Source organism: Salarias fasciatus, chromosome 19 (assembly GCF_902148845.1).
Source record: "Salarias fasciatus chromosome 19, fSalaFa1.1, whole genome shotgun sequence".
Lineage (NCBI taxonomy): Eukaryota > Metazoa > Chordata > Actinopteri > Blenniiformes > Blenniidae > Salarias > Salarias fasciatus.
Window position 1 is genome coordinate 24,479,820 of NC_043763.1, and position 18,193 is coordinate 24,498,012.

The 18,193-nt window shown below is 49.3% G+C and overlaps 2 protein-coding genes across 5 annotated transcripts in view; one reads left to right on the plus strand and one right to left on the minus strand.

Moving 5' to 3' along the window:
• Nucleotides 1-18,193, minus strand: part of brf1a (BRF1 general transcription factor IIIB subunit a) — a 74,381-nt gene that overhangs the window by 48,625 nt on the left and 7,563 nt on the right. For both annotated transcript variants that reach the window (XM_030116764.1, XM_030116763.1), the window contains exons 4-6: nt 16,420-16,593; nt 12,738-12,769; nt 8,311-8,383 (exon numbers count right to left, since the gene is read on the minus strand). In XM_030116764.1, coding sequence (XP_029972624.1) covers nt 8,311-8,383; nt 12,738-12,769; nt 16,420-16,593 — 279 coding nt within the window. The remainder of the gene's footprint in view (nt 1-8,310; nt 8,384-12,737; nt 12,770-16,419; nt 16,594-18,193) is intronic.
• On the plus strand, nt 880-5,611 carry LOC115406627 (BTB/POZ domain-containing protein 6-B). Of its 3 annotated transcripts, none has more exons than XM_030116767.1 (5): nt 880-1,591; nt 1,622-1,882; nt 2,876-2,966; nt 3,053-3,171; nt 4,452-5,611. In XM_030116767.1, the coding sequence occupies exons 1-5, from the start codon at nt 1,419-1,421 to the stop codon at nt 5,482-5,484; spliced, it is 1,677 nt and encodes a 558-aa protein (XP_029972627.1). In that variant the 5' UTR covers nt 880-1,418; the 3' UTR covers nt 5,485-5,611. The 3 variants fall into 3 exon arrangements, with proteins under 3 accessions (XP_029972627.1, XP_029972626.1, XP_029972625.1); XM_030116766.1 differs by having other exon boundaries at nt 881-1,596; nt 1,627-1,882; XM_030116765.1 differs by having other exon boundaries at nt 881-1,882.

An 18,193-nucleotide genomic window follows, 5' to 3' on the forward strand; every position in this document is an offset into this window, starting at 1 on the left:
CACACAATCACTGATGGAGAGGTAAACAAATACCACGTTACACATTTAGGGATTTTAATTTCCTATTCTTATTAGATTTGTTCGTGCTGTTAAATTGATTCATTCGATTCTTACTAGACTTTTACACCATTAATACTGCAAAACTACAAATACATGTATTTTTTTCATCATTATAAAACAGAAATGTGTTTGTTTATACTATGTTGTAAATACGAATGTGTTATTTTAAGCAACCTTTTTCTTGCTGATGATTCACAATCTTTTATTATTATTATTCTTTAATATTCTTGTTTGTCATATCGTTAGTGGAATGTGGAGATGCTGTGATAGGTACATTTCTACATATGGGATAAATAAAGAGGTTATCTTGTGATTTGTTGTTGTATCACCAGTGGGTGTGTTTGGTTGTTTTTGTAATCAAAGCTGGAGTCTGAGTGTTGTTAAAAAGTTCCACCTTGGGAGTCATTTCCAAAAAGTCGCCTTTTCAGCAGATCTGAAAACCGGTGCCATGTAAACAGAAACCCAAAATGCTAAAGTAATGTTTTCATCTGAAAACCTTGTCATGTACATGGAGCTTATATGATGTAAAGATGTGTAAATGGGGCAGAGTCCTTCTGTTCGCTGCTATTCTGTTCTATTCTTCCACTCTCGGGGTGATAAAGGAGGCGGGAGGCGGTTTACCGGCGGCACCCCGGAGCCCCGGGCCGCAGGGTCTCCAGCTCCGCCCCTGCCGGCTCTGAACGGCGGGGTGGAGGGGGAGGGGTCGTCCGCGTGACGCACTCTGCAGAGCCGCTGTAGGAGGAGCCTCCATTCTTATGACGTCAGAGCGCCCTGCCACCCTGATTGGCTGACAGGGCGCCCTGGGCGTTCGAGGAGATCACGACTAGAGGAAAAAAAAAAGAAAAAAGAAAAAAAGGGCAGAAAAAACAGAGGCGAGCTGCAAAACTCCCCACAAATGAGTGTTTACTCCGGAGGAGCGGAGCGGAGAGGAGAGCGGCCGCAGCGGAGCAGCAGCAGCAGCAGCAGCAGCGGGCTTCGAGGCGCTGGAGAACAGCCGGGGACTATCCGTGAGGATTAACGCAGAGGCAGAGGCAGAGGCGGGGGGAGCAGGGAGAAGGGGGACTCTCCGGATTACCCGCGCGCTGAAAAAGGGAAAACAAGCGACGCTTCGCGGACGTTTCTCCGCCGGAGAGGATGAGCTGACGGCCGGGACACGGAGGAGACGGAGTCCGCGGCCCGGACGGATCGCTTATTTACATGTCGTCGCGTTAACTGGGCTGTTTTCGCCGTTCTAACGCGGCGTCGAGGCAGTCGGAGCCGAGCCTCCCCCCTCCTGGTATTTTTCCAGTTTGGACCTCCGTCACACGGACTCGCTTCCCCGGGCGCCGCCGCGGAGACAGATCGGGTTGCCGGAGCCGATGCCCACGGCGGACTGCAGGCTGCTCCATCATGGCCGGATCATGAGGTGTCTGACCTATCTGCTCCTACTCCCAGAAACGCTGAAAAAGTCCAAGAAGGTCGGCAGGCTCCCGGGCAGGCTGCCGGTATGTTATGAGATCCTGACCCTGTCCCTGAGCAAGAAGAAGCAGCAGCAGCAGCAGCAGGACAAGCAGAAGGACACGCAGGAGAGGAAGATGGCTGCGGAACTCTACCCCGCCAACAACGCCAGCAGCCTGGCCAACGGCACCACGGTGGCGGACACGGAGAAGACCAAGGAGGTGCAGGTGTGCCAGGCCAGCGGCAGCGGCGGCGGCGGGGGGGCGGCGGGAGGCGGAGGAGGCGGCTGCAGCGCCGCGACCACCCCGACCACCCAGCAGAACATCAACAACAACAACGTCGAGCCGCCCAGCTGGCAGTGCAGCCACCCGACCCTCCGAGAGAGGTAACCAGGATCCCCGCAGGAAGCCTCCTCGCAGCCCCAGGCCGCTGAAAGCGCATCGTTTTACTGCGTTTTGAAAAAAGTTTCTGTTTACAAGATGTCAGTTTCCACAGCAGTGGTAGAGAGCGGTGTAGTTAGCACGCCAGGCCACTAGTTAGCGCTGTTCGGTCTTTTGTAGTGACACCACACTAAAGAAGATACTATACAGTAACAACGGGAGAAGAACGACATTAATACCGAAGGTGACAAATCAGACGCTATTAGAGGTCACTGAATGATAACACTGTCAATGTTTATGATAAAGGCCGCCATGTTTGATATCGTCTATCTGCTCGCACTGCTGCGCAACACTTCCGCCGTCCACTCAGGATGGAGCCTGGGTGCTTTTGAAAAGTTGCACCGTAACATGTTTTCAGTGGTTCTGATCGACGCTGTCATGGAAACGGTAACCCAAACGCAACCAAAGGTTAATATTTTCACTTAAAACCGCTGTGAGTGGGACTGGAACGAGCAGAACCGTGTATCGGTGATAACACACACAGTCACCAGGTGGCGCCACTTCATGTCTGCAGATGTTTTCCTTTAGCAGTTGAAAATTAGCACTCAATGAAAAACAATGATATCATGGCTGCATGATCGCAGCATGCACTTCATTTCAGAACTAAAGAGACGTTTTAAAGTAGCTTCACTACAGCACCGTTTACAGGGAGGAGTTGTTGGAGGACGGCTCTCCTTTGGTGGTACGAGTCTATTTTATTTGACCTCTTGCTATAGAGGAGTAATTACTGCTTTGGTTTTGACTGATGGGACTCTGGAAACTGCATTTGTCTGGTTTTGTCTGCGCACATCCTGATTATAGATCAAGTGAGACGACGCGGCGTGAGCGGTGCGAGTCCTCCCCAAACCGATGAAAATAACCGGCGTCTCCAGGCAAAATCCGTGTGGGAGGACTGCATGTTATACAATACGCTGAGCTGCGCTCCTCTCTGCTTTCAGGAACGCCTTGATGTTCAACAACGAGCTGATGGCGGACGTCCACTTCATCGTCGGGCCTTTGGGGGCATCGCAGAAGGTTCCGGCACACAAGGTATCAAACAGAAAGGTCCTGGTGAAAGGAGCTGGCGGAGAGGGATTCTGTCTGACACATCTGTCTCCTTCCCCCCTCCCTCGCAGTATGTGCTGGCCGTGGGAAGCTCCGTCTTCTGTGCCATGTTTTACGGCGATCTGGCGGAGGAGGAGTCGGAGATCCATATCCCAGATGTGGAACCTGCTGCTTTTCTAATTCTGCTGAAGTAAGCCACTCACCCGTCCCCTCCCTCCCTCCCTCCCTCCCTCCCTCCCTCCCGACCAGGAGCAGGGATGACAGGCGCAGTCAGTGTCACTTCAAAGCGTATTATTACTCATCCAAAGCCGAGCGCAGGCGAATGCCAAAAAGCTGCGAGCGCCAGAGAGCGGCGGCGGCGGCACTGCTCTGTAATTGCTGGTTTTCTCAGCGCTCTTTGTTCAAGTCGAAACATTTTTCTCCCCCTTTCCTCCTCCTCAGCCTGATACTTTTCTTATGAGCAGACCAGCGGTTATAAATATCGTGCCTTTGTTGCACGGTTGGCAGTGCTGGCCCAGACCCTCCGAGGATCTTTAAAGTCAGAAAAACCTTCTCTGCAAAGAAAAGTACGCAGGGTTTTTTTTTTCCTTTTTTCCGTTCAGCTGCACTCTGCTTAAACCATGGAAAAACGAGGACTCAGTGTCAGTTAATGTGGTCCAAATGTTCCTCATAATATCTCTTTTTATGTGGAACAATAAAGAAGTGGTTGATTTGTCGCTCCGTCGCTGCCAGTCAACGACTTTTCTCCACATTTTGAACTCAGAGTTGGATATCTGCAGATTTAAAGCATATCCAGTCACTTTTAATGCACATTTCTGATGAAACGAGGAGGATTTTACTGCATTCAGAAAGGAAAGAGTCATTTATATTTTAGAGCAGATGAAGATTCTCCAAAATGGAGAGCAGAATCGGTTCAATGCTCAGCCATTCGGATGAAATACAGTCCAATTTTTAACATCCGGGGCAGAATAGGCTCGACTTTTTAAACAACTGGGGCTGAAAATGTCACATTAGACTTAGACTTACACAATAAACGAAATTCATCGTCTTTAGAGATGGAATCAGCTCAACTTCGTCACTAAACTTAATTTCTGGACAGGATAATGCAACGCTGTCCACAATCTACTTTAATTTAGTTCTCAGTACATTTATTTGGAGTAAAATAGATCTTTGGACATAAGACAGAAAAAAAGTTAAGGTTTTGTCCATGTGAGGAAGAACACAGTTAAGAGATAAGGACAGAATAAAGGATTTCTATACTGACGCCAATCAGATCTCGAGATTTAAGGTCGATTTGAAGATCCTTTGGATTTCCGTTTATATACTTATGTTCATTCTCTGAATTCATATAAAGTATTTTCTTCCTGTGGGGCATGAATTGAGAGATTTTCCCATGTATGAGCCGTTGGGTGGCTCTCCTCCCACAGCGTTTCACTTCGGTGTGTGCTGACGATGTTCTTCCTCCGCCAGGTACATGTACAGCGACGAGATCGACCTGGAGGCGGACACGGTGCTGGCCACCCTGTACGCCGCCAAGAAGTACATCGTGCCGGCGCTGGCCAAGGCCTGCGTCACCTTCCTGGAGACCAGCCTGGAGGCCAAGAACGCCTGCGTGCTGCTGTCGCAGAGCCGGCTGTTCGAGGAGCCGGAGCTGACGCAGCGCTGCTGGGAGGTGATCGACGCGCAGGCCGAGCTGGCGCTGCTCTCCGAGGGCTTCTGCGAGATCGACCTGCAGACGCTGGACATCATCCTGCGCCGCGAGACGCTCAACACCAAGGAGGTGGTGGTGTTCGAGGCCGTGATGGCCTGGGCCGCCGCCGAGTGCCGGCGGCGGGGCCTGGCGCCGTCCACCCGGAACCGGAGGGACGTGCTGGGCAAGGCGCTCTTCCTGGTGCGCATCCCCACCATGAGCCTGGAGGAGTTCGCCGACGGCGCGGCGCAGTCCGACATCCTGACGCTGGAGGAGACGCACAACGTCTTCCTGTGGTACACGGCGGCCAAGAAGCCGCGGCTGGACTTCCCGCTCAGCCCGCGCGCCGGCCTGTCGCCGCAGCGGTGCCACCGCTTCCAGTCCTCGGCGTACCGGAGCAACCAGTGGCGCTACCGCGGCCGCTGCGACAGCATCCAGTTCGCCGTGGACAAGCGCATCTTCATCGCCGGCCTGGGCCTGTACGGCTCCAGCGGCGGCAAGGCCGAGTACAGCGTGAGGATCGAGCTGAAGCGGCAGGGCGCCGTCCTGGCGCAGAACCTCACCAAGTTCGTGTCGGACGGCTCCAGCAGCACGTTCCCCGTGTGGTTCGAGCACCCGGTGCAGGTGGAGCAGGACGCCTTCTACACCGTCAGCGCCGTGCTGGACGGCAACGAGCTCAGCTACTTCGGCCAGGAGGGCATGACGGAGGTGCAGTGCGGCAAGGTGACGTTCCAGTTCCAGTGCTCCTCGGACAGCACCAACGGCACCGGCGTGCAGGGGGGGCAGATCCCCGAGCTGGTCTTCTACGCCTGAGCCCCGCCCCCCTCCGCCCCGGCCCCGCCCCCTCCTCACCTCCCAGCCTTCAACGTAATGTAGCATTAAAGACACTCGAGTAACGCCACAGTGAACGGCCGGGCTCCACCCAGAGAGAGACTTATTTTAAAGAAGAAGAGAAAGGAGTGGGTTGTTTGATCTTATTTAATTTAATGTTATTTTTCTATTTAAATCCTGATTTAATGTTATTTGCTCCGACGCTGCGGCTGCTGTAGGAACAGCATTAATCCAGTCTGTGGTTATGTAATCCGGCTGAACGCTTCAGACCCGCTTCATGACGGCGTTGTTACTGTAGAGCAGCGGCGCCACGCCGGGGGAGAACGCCGCCGGTCCAACGGAGAGCGCGGGAGCCAGATGTCGATGTTTTGCGCTCCGGAGGACGAGCTGGCAAACGTTGTGTCTTTTTGTAAAAATCCGGTCTAACTGTTGGCAGCTCGACGCTGCTGAACTCAGACGTGTTCTGTAGGAGAATGCTGATTCACCGACCATGAAATATAAAGGTTCTAATGTGATCCTGCTGCTGTCACTGCATCATTATGGCGGCGGCGCCCTCTGCCTCCCGCATGGGTAACTGCAGCTGCGCGCATCATGCAAACCTGCCATCTTCTGCAGCCACACGTTCACTCACTCACTCATTCACTCATCCACGACAGAACAGGTCTGTTCTCCTTCAGAGAACATGGTGTTGATCAGAACGGCAGACGTTTGTAAAAAAAAACCCTGAAATCAGTTTTCACCCAGACAGAAATCTGCCGGCGTTCAGCATTTCAGACGGATTTCTCTTCATTTTATCTCCAGAAAGATACAAGATTCTCCAGAAAGGATGAAAATATTCTGATAACTTGATCAGAGCAAAAGAAATCAGCATAAATCACAGTAATTCATCATGTGAAACACAATCTTAGTCAAACTGATTCGATTCAGGCTGAATGTTTTCTTCCAGCTCTTGGTTGAATATTTTAGACAGACTGAGACTTTTGTCAGTTTGAGGAACAATAACTTCGATTTTCATGTATTGTAGATTATAATGAGTCTTAAGTCTGAAATATGAGTTTCCTCCACTGTTTAGGAAGAAGAGCTACATTTCTGGTTTTTGAAAATCCTGAATTTGTTCAACTTCGACCCATTTTAAGGTCAAGCTTATCTAAGTAGCACTTCAGGTATTTAAAAAAAGCTAAATTTAACTTTTTGACTACAGTAAGTGACTGTTCCGGGATTAGGACAGTACAGGTCACATGTCTGATCATTCAAGTCAAGATTCAGAAATTTTCTTGACTTCTTACATTTCAGGACAGAACTGAACTAAATACTAAAACTTCTTTTCTGCACATCTCAGCCAAAATATGAGGCTTCAGGTCATTTAAATTGAATTAAATTAGATTTCCTGGACATATCTGGCTGGAATGAGGTTCATTTCGAGACATTTATTCAAGAATCACTTGTATTTAGTGACATTTAGGGACTTGGTTTCTCAACATTTCACACAGAATAAGTTAAAGTTATGCTTGATTTTCTGAGTAACTGCATTATTTGTACTTCTGTATTTTTTAAGCGGAATAATTTCACATATTTAACAGATGTATTAAAATAGATTAAATCGGATCACATTTCCACACAGGGAGGAGGCACTGAGGTTAATTAGACGAGTTTGTCACGTTTCATTAAATCCGAGGGCAAAAAGAACTTTAAGTTTCAACATTGAAGGCAAAATCCGTTCAGTACGTCAGGAGATCGAATTCACCACGAAGGAAGAACAGCTGCTTCAGTCACAAGACGTCAAGCTGCTCTACTAGTTCACTTCAGGAGAAATGGAAATTACGAGCACTGGACGATCAGAGGCATCGCGCCACAAAGGACTGGCAGAGTTTTCTTTTTGTTTTCATCAAGCTTCTTTGTCAGTTTTCAAACTGAAGCTGGTGTCAAACTACAAGCCCTGCATCATCCTGAAGGTTGTTAAAACTCTGCGAGGGAGACAGACTCACATTCCTGACAGTCCAACAGAAGAAAGGAGCAGAGTGAACCACTTCTGAACAGTTCAGGACGTCCCTGCGTTAATAAAACGTTCTCTCCTCAGATTAAAACTAAAACACCTTAAAGTTCAGGACAGAAGTCAAACCAGCTGTTCTGCTCTGTTCTTATGAAATCAGTGGTTTTATTTTAACAGGTGACGGAGGAGATTGACTCTAAAACATCAACTCAAAGCAAAAACTTGGTTTAGGAGGTCAAAACAAAAGATGCATGAACAAAAAGAGTCAAATGTTGGAGTCGGTGGACGACTGACCTGGAAACGGTGCGAGTGGAGCCAAGCTGAGCGACACGGGGAAATTTCAATATTCAAAACACGAATGGTACAAGAGCAACTGAACCGTGGGAACACTGAAACACTGATCATGACAGGAGGACAAATAACCAAGATTTATTCATTTGAAAAAGGGACACTGAACTGATCTCACTAAGAATATTCTACGTAACATGTCTCATAATTTTAATTATCAAATAATCTAAAATTTTATCAAATTTAATATATCTAATTATTTCAAGTTATGAAAATAAAATCATTAAATGAATTAATTCATTAAACTATTACATAAGCTTATAAAATAAAAACATGTTTATCATATATAATGCTTACTGAAGTGATATAATCCAAAGATTTATTAAAACTACTTGTTGTAGCAGTTCGACCTGCATCAGTCAGTTATCTGGCGATGGTGCTCCAGTGTGTCGGTGTGTTGGTGTGTCAGTGTGTGTTCCAGTGTGTTGACCTGTATCTGGAGCAGAGGGATCACAGGACGGGTTTCGTACCGATAGCCGGAGCGTTGATGCAGAGTTCTCGAGCCAGAACCAGGAACGTTCTTCCCAGAATGTAAACGTTGACCTGTGGACGACATGAGAACGATTCAAGACCCCAGACGATAAGACCTCACTGCAGGGTTGAACCTGGACCAGGTTCTGACCAGGTCCAGGTCCAGACCCGCTCCAGGTCCAGGTTCTGACCAGGTCCAGGTCGTTGCGTCACCTGCAGGTTTGTCTGTTACATAACCGACCGGCCGGCTGAACAGTTTCAATATGTGATGAGATGCGACTCTGGAGGGATCTGAGCCGTTTCAGCAGCTGGAGCTTCGATGAGATTCTCTCAGAAGATCCACTTCCTGCCTCCAAACTGATCTGTACTTCCTCTGTCCTGGGAACCATCTGATCAATGAGGAGAGTCTCCGAAGAAAAAAAACCTCTTTTCATTTCAGAAAAGACAAACTTTGTTAAACTGTTAATAATCTCACTACTGAGCTCCAGAAAACAGGTTCCTCAAACTGTTCTCTGCATCACATGACAGACTGAGTTCTTAAAAATACAAATACAATTTCATTTAGCAGACGCTTTTGTCCAAAGCGACGTACAACAGTGGGGGCATTTCAGGGTGCAGTGTCTTCCCCAAGGACACTTCGACATGCAGACAGGGGGGAGACCGGAATTGAACTCACAACCTCCCGATTGCTCTCCCCACTGAACCACAGCCACCCCAGAGAGTTCTTAAACAAGTAACGAAATAATCTTTTTTTTTAGAATTCTTAAGTTACAATTTTTGGATTGACAATCGATTCTCAGCCAACATGTGAAACAGAACTCGGCTGTTTTTATGTCTTTTGGAGGAAAAGAGAAAAACGAGTCATCTGCAAAGAGCATTTCACTTCAAATCAAAGCCTTTAAAATTCCAAAACATGTTTATGACTAAAAATGTTCCAGCTCACGCTGGACTGCTGCAGCATTTCAGAAAAGCACCTGGACCTGGACCTGGACCTGGACCTGGACCTGGACCTGGACCTGGACCGAGATGCGAGATGAGCTTGCAGGACTGGCCCTGAACGAACCACACGGTGTCTCTTGGGAAAGAGTTTCCTGTCAGTTTATCTATGAGCTCCTCGCCGTTTCTCTGTGCTGAAATTCCTGCTTCTCTGTTCTGGTTTTCTTGAAATATTCTGGATGTTTTTGGGACCAATTCCTCGAAAAACTAGTTTTTCTGCACGGTTTGCCGTTTTCAAACCAGCTGTGGGTTTATTTCCTAAAACCCTGAAAGCAGCTTGCTGAGCGTGGCGGGTCGGGGTCGTTTGGGGTCGTCTGAGGTCGTCTGAGGTCGTCTGAGGCGGGCTCGCTGACTGAGGCAGGAGTGGGGCCATTGTTTGGCAGTGGAGGAATTCATGTTTTCACGCCGGGACGTCCCATCACAGATGTCTCATTGTTTCACCTCAGAAGGCTCTAAAGGCAGACTGGGGGCCGAACGTCCCTGGTCTTCCTGGCAGATTCACCGCGGTCCCGTTTTCTGGAACCGCGAGGCAGAAGGCAGACGACCCGGGGTCGCATCTCTGTCATTCCTCCAGCCCGGCTCACCCCGGACCTCCCAGGAGGGGGGGCGGACAGAAGGACTCTCGCTCTCAGTGCCCCCCCCCCCCCCCCCCCCCCCCCCCCCCCCCCCGGCCTCTCGGACCCCCGGCCCGGCCCGCCTGAGTCAGGCAGGGACGCAGATGCTCCGCTGCTATTCTGGGAAGAAAATCCCAGCGAGGAATTTCAGCAGAGAGAGAGAAACGGCGAGGAGGAAGCAGTTCGCTCACTGAGGTTAAAAAAAATCTGGAAGTCTGATAGATAAACTGACAGAAAACTTTCCCCAAGAAACACCAAGTGATTTTTTTTTTTTTTTCTAAGAATCAAAAAACGAAATTAGTGAGATTTTATTTCTTCAGCTGGACCGGTGAACACTTTAAATGGGATTTAGAGGAAAAAAACTGTTGAATAATACCAATAAAAATTAGTTAAGTTACATTTTAAAAAATCAAGACTGGGGTGAATTCCTCAAGCAATATTTTTCATCAATATGAAAATCTGAAGAAAATATTTAATGAGATTTATTTAGGGATTATTTGTTAAAAATATATACATGAATGGTTTAATTTCTCTTTTCTTGGGAAACATTTTGGTCCCTGAAGCAAATCGCTGCATTTCAAAGCCTCGGCTGCAGAACGCCGTGAGAACCGGATCAGAAAATAACCGCCACTTCACCATGAAGGGAAACTTTCCGGGTCGAGAGGTCGAGTTAAACGCGGCGTCACCGGATACGTCACGGCTCCACAGGTGGACGCAGCTTCCAATTAAAGACGCATCGAATCAACTCAGCGGGCTTCAGCAGCGTCTCCTGGAGACGGTCCGAACCTGGAGACGAGCAAACTCCGATCTGAGGCCAGCGACAAACCAAAATCATCAATATCACAGCTAAAACAGCTCACACAGACAAGAATTCACTGTAAAAAAATAAAATAAAATGTCTCAAACAGCTCAGCAGCTGCAGCAGATTAAATGGCTTCTCCAGTTAATCTGCTCATTCAGCTAGAAACACCTGGAAGGACTGACATAAATGATTAAATTGCTGAATCAGCTGGTTTAAGCAAACGTGGTTGAAATAGCTAAATATTCATCAACGAACACAGAGGGAGAACATGCAGTCCTCACACGTACTCAAACCTGAACATTCCTTCTAACAGTGCAAACCACTGCACCACAGACCCTCTATCATCCTGTCTGGATTATATTTTGCTGTTAATAAGCTGTTGAGCCCGACAATCACCCATCGCTCATTAACTCCTTTTCTCTTTATTTACTGCAGAAGCTTATTTTTCACTGGCGGTTTTATTGAAGCTCAGCTGTGAAACAAACCACTGAGTAATGAGCAGGGAACATCGGCTGAACAGGAAGTGATATAAATCCCCCATACGTCCTCATATCTGCACAAATCCCCTCAGCAACAAGGACAAAGCAGACCAAGGTCACTCTGGCTAAAGCTCCTCCATAAAGTAAAACCACAAACAGCCGACGGACAGAAGAGCTCCAGTGAAGCACAGATCCACAGATCCAGAGCTCCACTGTTCCACGGCTCCAGGCCTGCAGAGCGACGCGCACGGCATGGAAAGGAAAACAGGAAACACTGCGTTTTGGCCTCTGACTTCCAGTTTTCCATTTGGAGGATGGTTGAAGTTGTGTGATCAGCTGACACAGTGCTGCCGAAAACAATTACCAAGAACAAGAAAGGAAGAAATGAAACGAGGGGACCCGGCACAGAGCTCTGCGGAACGCCCTGAAACTACCAGGACAATCTGGACTGGGAGCCACAACACTGATGTGTGTGTGTAATGTACAACACACTGATCTGCACTGATCACCTGACTCAGAGTTGGTGTAAACGGGACGATCAGGCCGATCGATCAGCGTCTGCGTGAGAATCAAGTGTTCGATTCTCAGCATCACTGTTCGACACACCTGCTGCTAAAACACTTTAACTCCTAAAAAGCCCAAACACGGCAGCTCCTGAAGAAAGGAGTAAGCTGGAGACGCCTCCTCACACGGGAGCAGATGTTTACAGTCAGTATTGATCGGAGCTCATCAACAGACTCGCTGACTTCATTCATCCCAACAATGCAGGAAACAGCAAGTGTTGAGGGAGAGGATCAGCTGGAGCCCCACCCGGCCCAGATCCTGGACGCCGGGGCGCGGGGGAGGGGCGGCCCGCTCCTCTGGGACAGCTGGGCGCATAAAAATAGCCCCCCTGTCCCCACCCTGCCCCCCCACCCCGTGGTACCCCACCCTGCCCCCGACCAGCTGTGGCCTGGAGAAATGCCCCACCGCCGCCACACCCCTGACTCACGCTCAATCTGCCGCCACCAGGCACGCCGACAAATGGAGGCTTTCTAAATCCAGACGCACGCCGGCGCACACGCCCCCGCTTTAATTACACGGCCTTTACAGTCGGAGCAGAGGTGCATGATGGGAGGGGAGGTGTGCAGATGTGAGTGCTGTGAAAGTCAAACCGCAGATTCCTGGATTCAAGATGAGACCATGAAGGAAGTGCTGATTATAGTCAAACTGTTCATCTTCATGATCACAGCTTCAAAAACATGGAAGTTTTGCTTTTGGCTTGTTCTTTTGTTTTGTTTTTTCCCACATCAGAGAGAGTCTCATGTTCCAAACTGAATCAGTCCTGAAGGTTAAATAACAGCTGGAACAGCAGCACAGAAATGAGTCAAAAATAAAACGTCTACATGCATTACAGCTCACTTCTGAGCCGATTCAGGCTGAATTCAACCTTTATTTGTGCTAATTATTCTACTTTTCTTTGAGAATGCTCCCACTGTTTGTGCCGAGTTGGTTTGATGTGAGGTATTGTTCGGGAGGCGGCAGTGAAGACGTACCTGCAGCAGGTCGCTGAGGTCCAGCAGCATGTCTGACCGGTGAGAGTCAAGGAAACCACAACACTCCCTTTGTTTTCAGGATGTCAAGGCAGAGGAAACAGAAAAATGTGAAAATGTCAAGAATTAAGAAAAAAAACTTTACTTTGTGACGTTTCAGAAGTCAGTTGATGCTCTCAGACCCGTTTACACGTGATGTAAACAGATCCAAAATAAAAATCAAACTTCCTGTTTGATTGATTCCACTTGAAAACATGTTGACCGGGGGCTACACTGCCACCTTGTGGACAGTCACATCAAGCCCCGCCCCTCCCCGTTTGTGAATCACAACTGAGAGCCACACTTGTAAGGCACGGTATCTCCATTTCATCAAAATTTCTTTTCTCCCTCAAATTTGTTACCGATAAGTTATTAGACGCCTCCAATAAAACACTTTGCCGCTTCTTTTAACACTATAAAAACTAAAACGACCGTCTTCTCTGAGCTTGTTTTTACAGCTTCATGAATCTCAAACCAACATTACCCAGTAACTGAGTTACATTTTCCCTTCCGATCTGCTCTTTGTGGTGAAATGGCGCCACCTGGAGTCCGAAGGAAACAAGAACAAAGGAGGCAATCCAGCAGCTGATGACGGAAATGTTGCATCCATTTAAACAAAGGAGACATTTCAGGAATTTTTTAATGAGCACAAAAACCACCTTGAGCTGTTAATAAACCTCAAAATCCAATCGGTCTCAACTCATCCAGCGTTTGTGGGATGAGCAGGACGAACGGCCTGCAGCACCTCAACAGCTGATTCCAGCACGATCAGCGGCGTCCGGCTCTGGACAGAGCCAGGTGGTCATAATGTTACGGCTGATCCGGGTCTGCTGTCGCCTCGTCACCCTCTGGATACCCCAACCTCCCCGGCGTGGACACGCCGGTCGCCGTGGTGACGGTGTCTCCGTGGCGACAGGTGCACCTGTCTCCAGGCTGCCAGGGCGGATTAGAGTGTGTGTGTGTGTGTGTGTGTGTGTGTGTGTGTGTGTGTGTGTGTGTGCAAATATATTAAAAAAGAAAAAAAAGGCCTCACAATGGAATTAGCAGCAGTGCAGATGAAATGGAAGAGATAATCCCGGCGCACGCCGTCTGGAGATTACAGACGACTCCCTTAATCAGGAAAATAAACGACAGCAGGTCCTCGAACACATCTGGGCTCTGCAGGGGGAAATACCCCCCCCCTTCTGCCCCGACACCTTCTGTGGTGCAACAGGAAGCTTTCCGCAGGGTTTAAACACGGTTTAAAGGCTCCGGTGTGGAGGGAGGCGGTAAGACGCTTCTTGATTGTTTTGACATCAAATTTTCTCTTTTTTCTTGATCGTATGCAGAAATACATCCAGGGATGCCACTGACTTTGATGAGGTTTTGTTTGGAACTGCAGTTGGGCTGGAAAAAAAAAAAAAAAAAAAACTGCATTAGTTCTTCATTTCCAGTCACTTGAGTCGTGGTTCAGGACCTTTGTTCCTGGGACTCCCAGGCTATCTGAAGGTTGTTCTTGTTCTGTGGCGGCTTTCTGTTGTCATACAGGGACATCTAGTGGTCAGAGGTGGTATGGACCGATGATTATGACGCATCTTTAACATAAAGACTAACAGTTCCGACATACACCTGTCTAAGTGCGTATGGAGGCGATACAGACCCGGAGGCCTGTGATTGGACTGCATCATCTCTGGTACGCAGCTTTTCAATTTTGCTCCTAAACCTGCATTTTTAAATTGCTGTAGTTGTTCGGCAGCTGATAAAATGGTCCAAGGCAGCGAAGACGTTCAGAAAAACCAGCATAATTCATCCTCCAAGTACAGTAAAATGTCCTCCAGCCTTGGTTTTAGTGTGGATAACGTCTGAACAGGGGAAGAACCGGCGGTAAGACGGCACGGCAGAGCGACAGCAGGGATCCTGGGGGGAAAAGGTCCAGATACTCCTCCACTTCACGTCAGAACCAGCTCTGCCAGTAAAACACCGGAGACCCAAACAGAAGATTAACAAGACCAACCAGTTTTACACGGTTTCACGACCAATTCCCAAGAAACTTGACTCCCCGAGCATCAGGGCGAGAAACCATCACGACACAAACGACCCCGGCACAGGACGGCGACGAGGATCCACGCCGCCGGACGCACACTGAAGACGCAGCAGTTTTATCCAAATGAAGACAGAATTTATTAAAGAAAAATTAATTTTTAAAAACGAATCCCAGAGAGAGAGAAATCGGATGAGTGATCAAATCCTACACCGTCTCCCCTCTAAATGAAGCCGTGACTCGTAGAAACAGTGAACTCTCAGAGGAAAGAGGCTCCCTCTCAGAGAGCCACTTCCATCTCCTCTCACAGAAATACCCAACCGGCAGCGCCGGCTTTGAGGATTTGAGACAGAAAAAAGACGGAGGGATCAGAGCTCAGAGGAGGCGGCGGCAGACGATCTGCCCTACTTTCCCCAGTGTGGCCGTTCAGAAGGAGAACAAACACTTCTGCTTCAGACGAGGACGAGGTGACCTCCGAGTCCGGAGAGAAACCAGTTCAGACTGAAGGAACAGAGATTCTGACGCTCGGCAAGAGGCGAGAGCAGCGAGCGGCTGGGAGGAGAGCGAGGCCGGCGCTCAGGAGGCTGGAGGGTCCATCGAGACGCTGAAGGACGCTTCAGACGAAGGTCAAACTGCACCAGGTTCATCCTGAGAATCTCCACGACCCGCAGAGCCGAGACGAAAACACTGATCATCGGGTCGTGATGGACCGATGCCCCGCCAGCTGGAGGCTAGCATTTAGCATGTAGCATCCCTGGAGTGCCCAGGCTGGATGGAAAATATTCCGATATTTATATCACAGGCTGTGACAGCATGTCTGTTTCACAGCTAGGGGGCGCTGCGCTCTCCACGTTGTTCTTCTTTTCATCTTAGCAGCAGATACGACTTCAAGCCGTCTTTTACCCTCCAACATCTGGGACTCACCCAGCTGTGGTACAAAGGAAGCCAGCCGAGCTATTTTTAACACACACACACACACGCACATGCACACGCACACAAACACAAACAAAAACACACACACACACACTCATTGGGTAAACCCGTCCCGGCTGTTACGCAACACCATCATCCTCGGCTCGGAGCATCACAGAAACAAAGAGCGGCTCCGCTGATGAGAAAAGGCTGGAGCTCAGAGTCCCGGCGTCTCCACGGCGACGCGTCGCTCGCCACTTCAATCGGCCGCCGCCAGCAGATTAGCGGGCATTAAGAACCGGGGTGACGGGCGGTCCCGGCCGCCGCCGCCGCCTCACATCAAACCCACCTGCGGGCTTTCATGTGTCGGCTTCCATCAGGTTCACACGCCGGAGTGGAAATTTAGCGGCTAACTTTATTTCCACCACGACTGTGGAGCTTCTGTTAGCTAGCAGATGAATGAAGCTACTCGAGCATCTCCAGCGATCCAGCTCGGTGTCTGAGGCTACGGAGTTAGCATTCCTTGGCTATATGATTAGCGAGTTCTGAGCAGTCTCGAGTTACCTGGTTAGTAGGTAGTCTAGTTAGCTAACTGGCTGATGAGTTTCACGTTTTAGCGTCTAGTTCGCGTCGCTCCCGCTGCATGCTAACAGTTTAACCGCTAACACTGTCCTGAATGTGAGAGATGAGGCCAGGCGTGAGCAGGAAGGATACGCGGCGTTCCCTCGGTGCGGCACACCATGTAGATGCAGGCGGCGATGACGTGCGCCGCCTTGCGGCCGCTGGTCAGCCGTCGGGTGAGCGCCATCTTGTAGAAGTTGAAGGCCGTGTCCAAGCAGTGCTGACTCATCTGGAGCTGGTGGCCCACAGTGGTGATGTGCTGCTTCGCTGCAGAGGAGATCAGACAGAACAAAGCAACACACTTCAACACGTCCGTCCCAGAGTCACACAGCGACGCTCAGCTACGAAGACTGAACACGGCTCAGGCTGGAAACCGACACGGGTCACTTCAGTGTTCACAGCTGTTCTAGAGGTATCGAGGGCAAAACAGTGTTTGTTTAAACCAGGCGAGTCAAAGAGCGGCTGTGTTATGACGAGATAGAGATGGTGAAGAAAAAATGTACATTTCAATATAAAATGCAAATTTCACTACTTTGCTAGCCAGATGGCAAGCGGCTACTTTGCTAGCTTGCTCTCTGGCTACTCAGCTCAGGCTATTGTCGGCTTAATGGCGGTCTAAAGCAGCTAGCGCATGGTTACTGGTAGGTAGCTGCATGGTTAGCAGCCTGTAATAGTTCAGTAAGCTCTTTAGAGCTGTTCAGTTGGGTGAGCTTGGTGTTTGTCGATAGCAGTTCATGATGACACACACTTCTAAACATCTGCACACTGAGCTTCGCAGTTCGACGCCTCCAGCTGCGAGCTGAACCGTCTGGACCTCCGTCACCACGAGGCTGCAGCCGTTCGGTCCAGTTCGGTCCAGGCGGATCAGAAACACGCCGACAGCCTGATGTTCCCACTGCAGGATGTGGAAGCAGCTCAGGTACGGAGAACGATCCGACGCCACGCCATCAGCCCAACGTCGTTTTCAGAGGAAATTAAACGAGCCTGAAGAGTGTTTGAACCGGTCGGGGTGTGTTCAGCACGGCGGCCACACCAGATGCTCTGCGGCGTGATAATTACGCAACCCGCCGCTGCATGTGGACACACACCTCCGCGAGCGTGTCGGGACAGCCAGCCACGAGGATTTCATTACACACACACACATACACACGTGCAACCAGACACGTACCTGCATAACTGCATCCTCACACACACACACGGTTCAGACACGAGGATGACAAGAGCTGTGTGTAAAAATACACTCTGTGAGTGTGTGTGTGCCACAGATGAGTTCAACATGTTGGGAATCATCACACACAACCAGCTGTGTGTGACCTACTGAACAGAGTGATGTCTGGGAATGTGAGCAGCCTTGAAGTCATCATGTCTCATCAAACACACACACACACACACACACACACACACACACACACACAGTGTGTTCCATCACTGTGAATCAGCTGTTACGTAAAGTTTAATTATTCACACTGGAACCAGCAGTCATGAGATCCAGGAGAAAAGCTTCTTACTCCTCGCTGCACCGTCAGCCGTTTGAGTCCAGACTGAAACTAAAAGAAGCAGCAGTTTCAGAGACTTCGCTCATTTCCAGCTTCAGCTGTCAGAAACTTCTGGCTCCAGGCTTACTGGTTAACCTCTAGTTACTGGTTAACCTCTAGTTACTGGTTAACCTCTAGTTACTTATCTACACAACGAATTACACTGAACATCTGGGATTACTGCAGCTCAGTCAGCCGTACTCGGCTGTCTGTGGGAGGAAACTTCACCACTGGCAGGCCAGTTCGCCGCCCTAACCTGCCCAGGAAGCAGCCTTTATACTGCCTTACACAACTTAACCGGGCCGTTCGCAGTTTGATTCAGTTTCCACCGC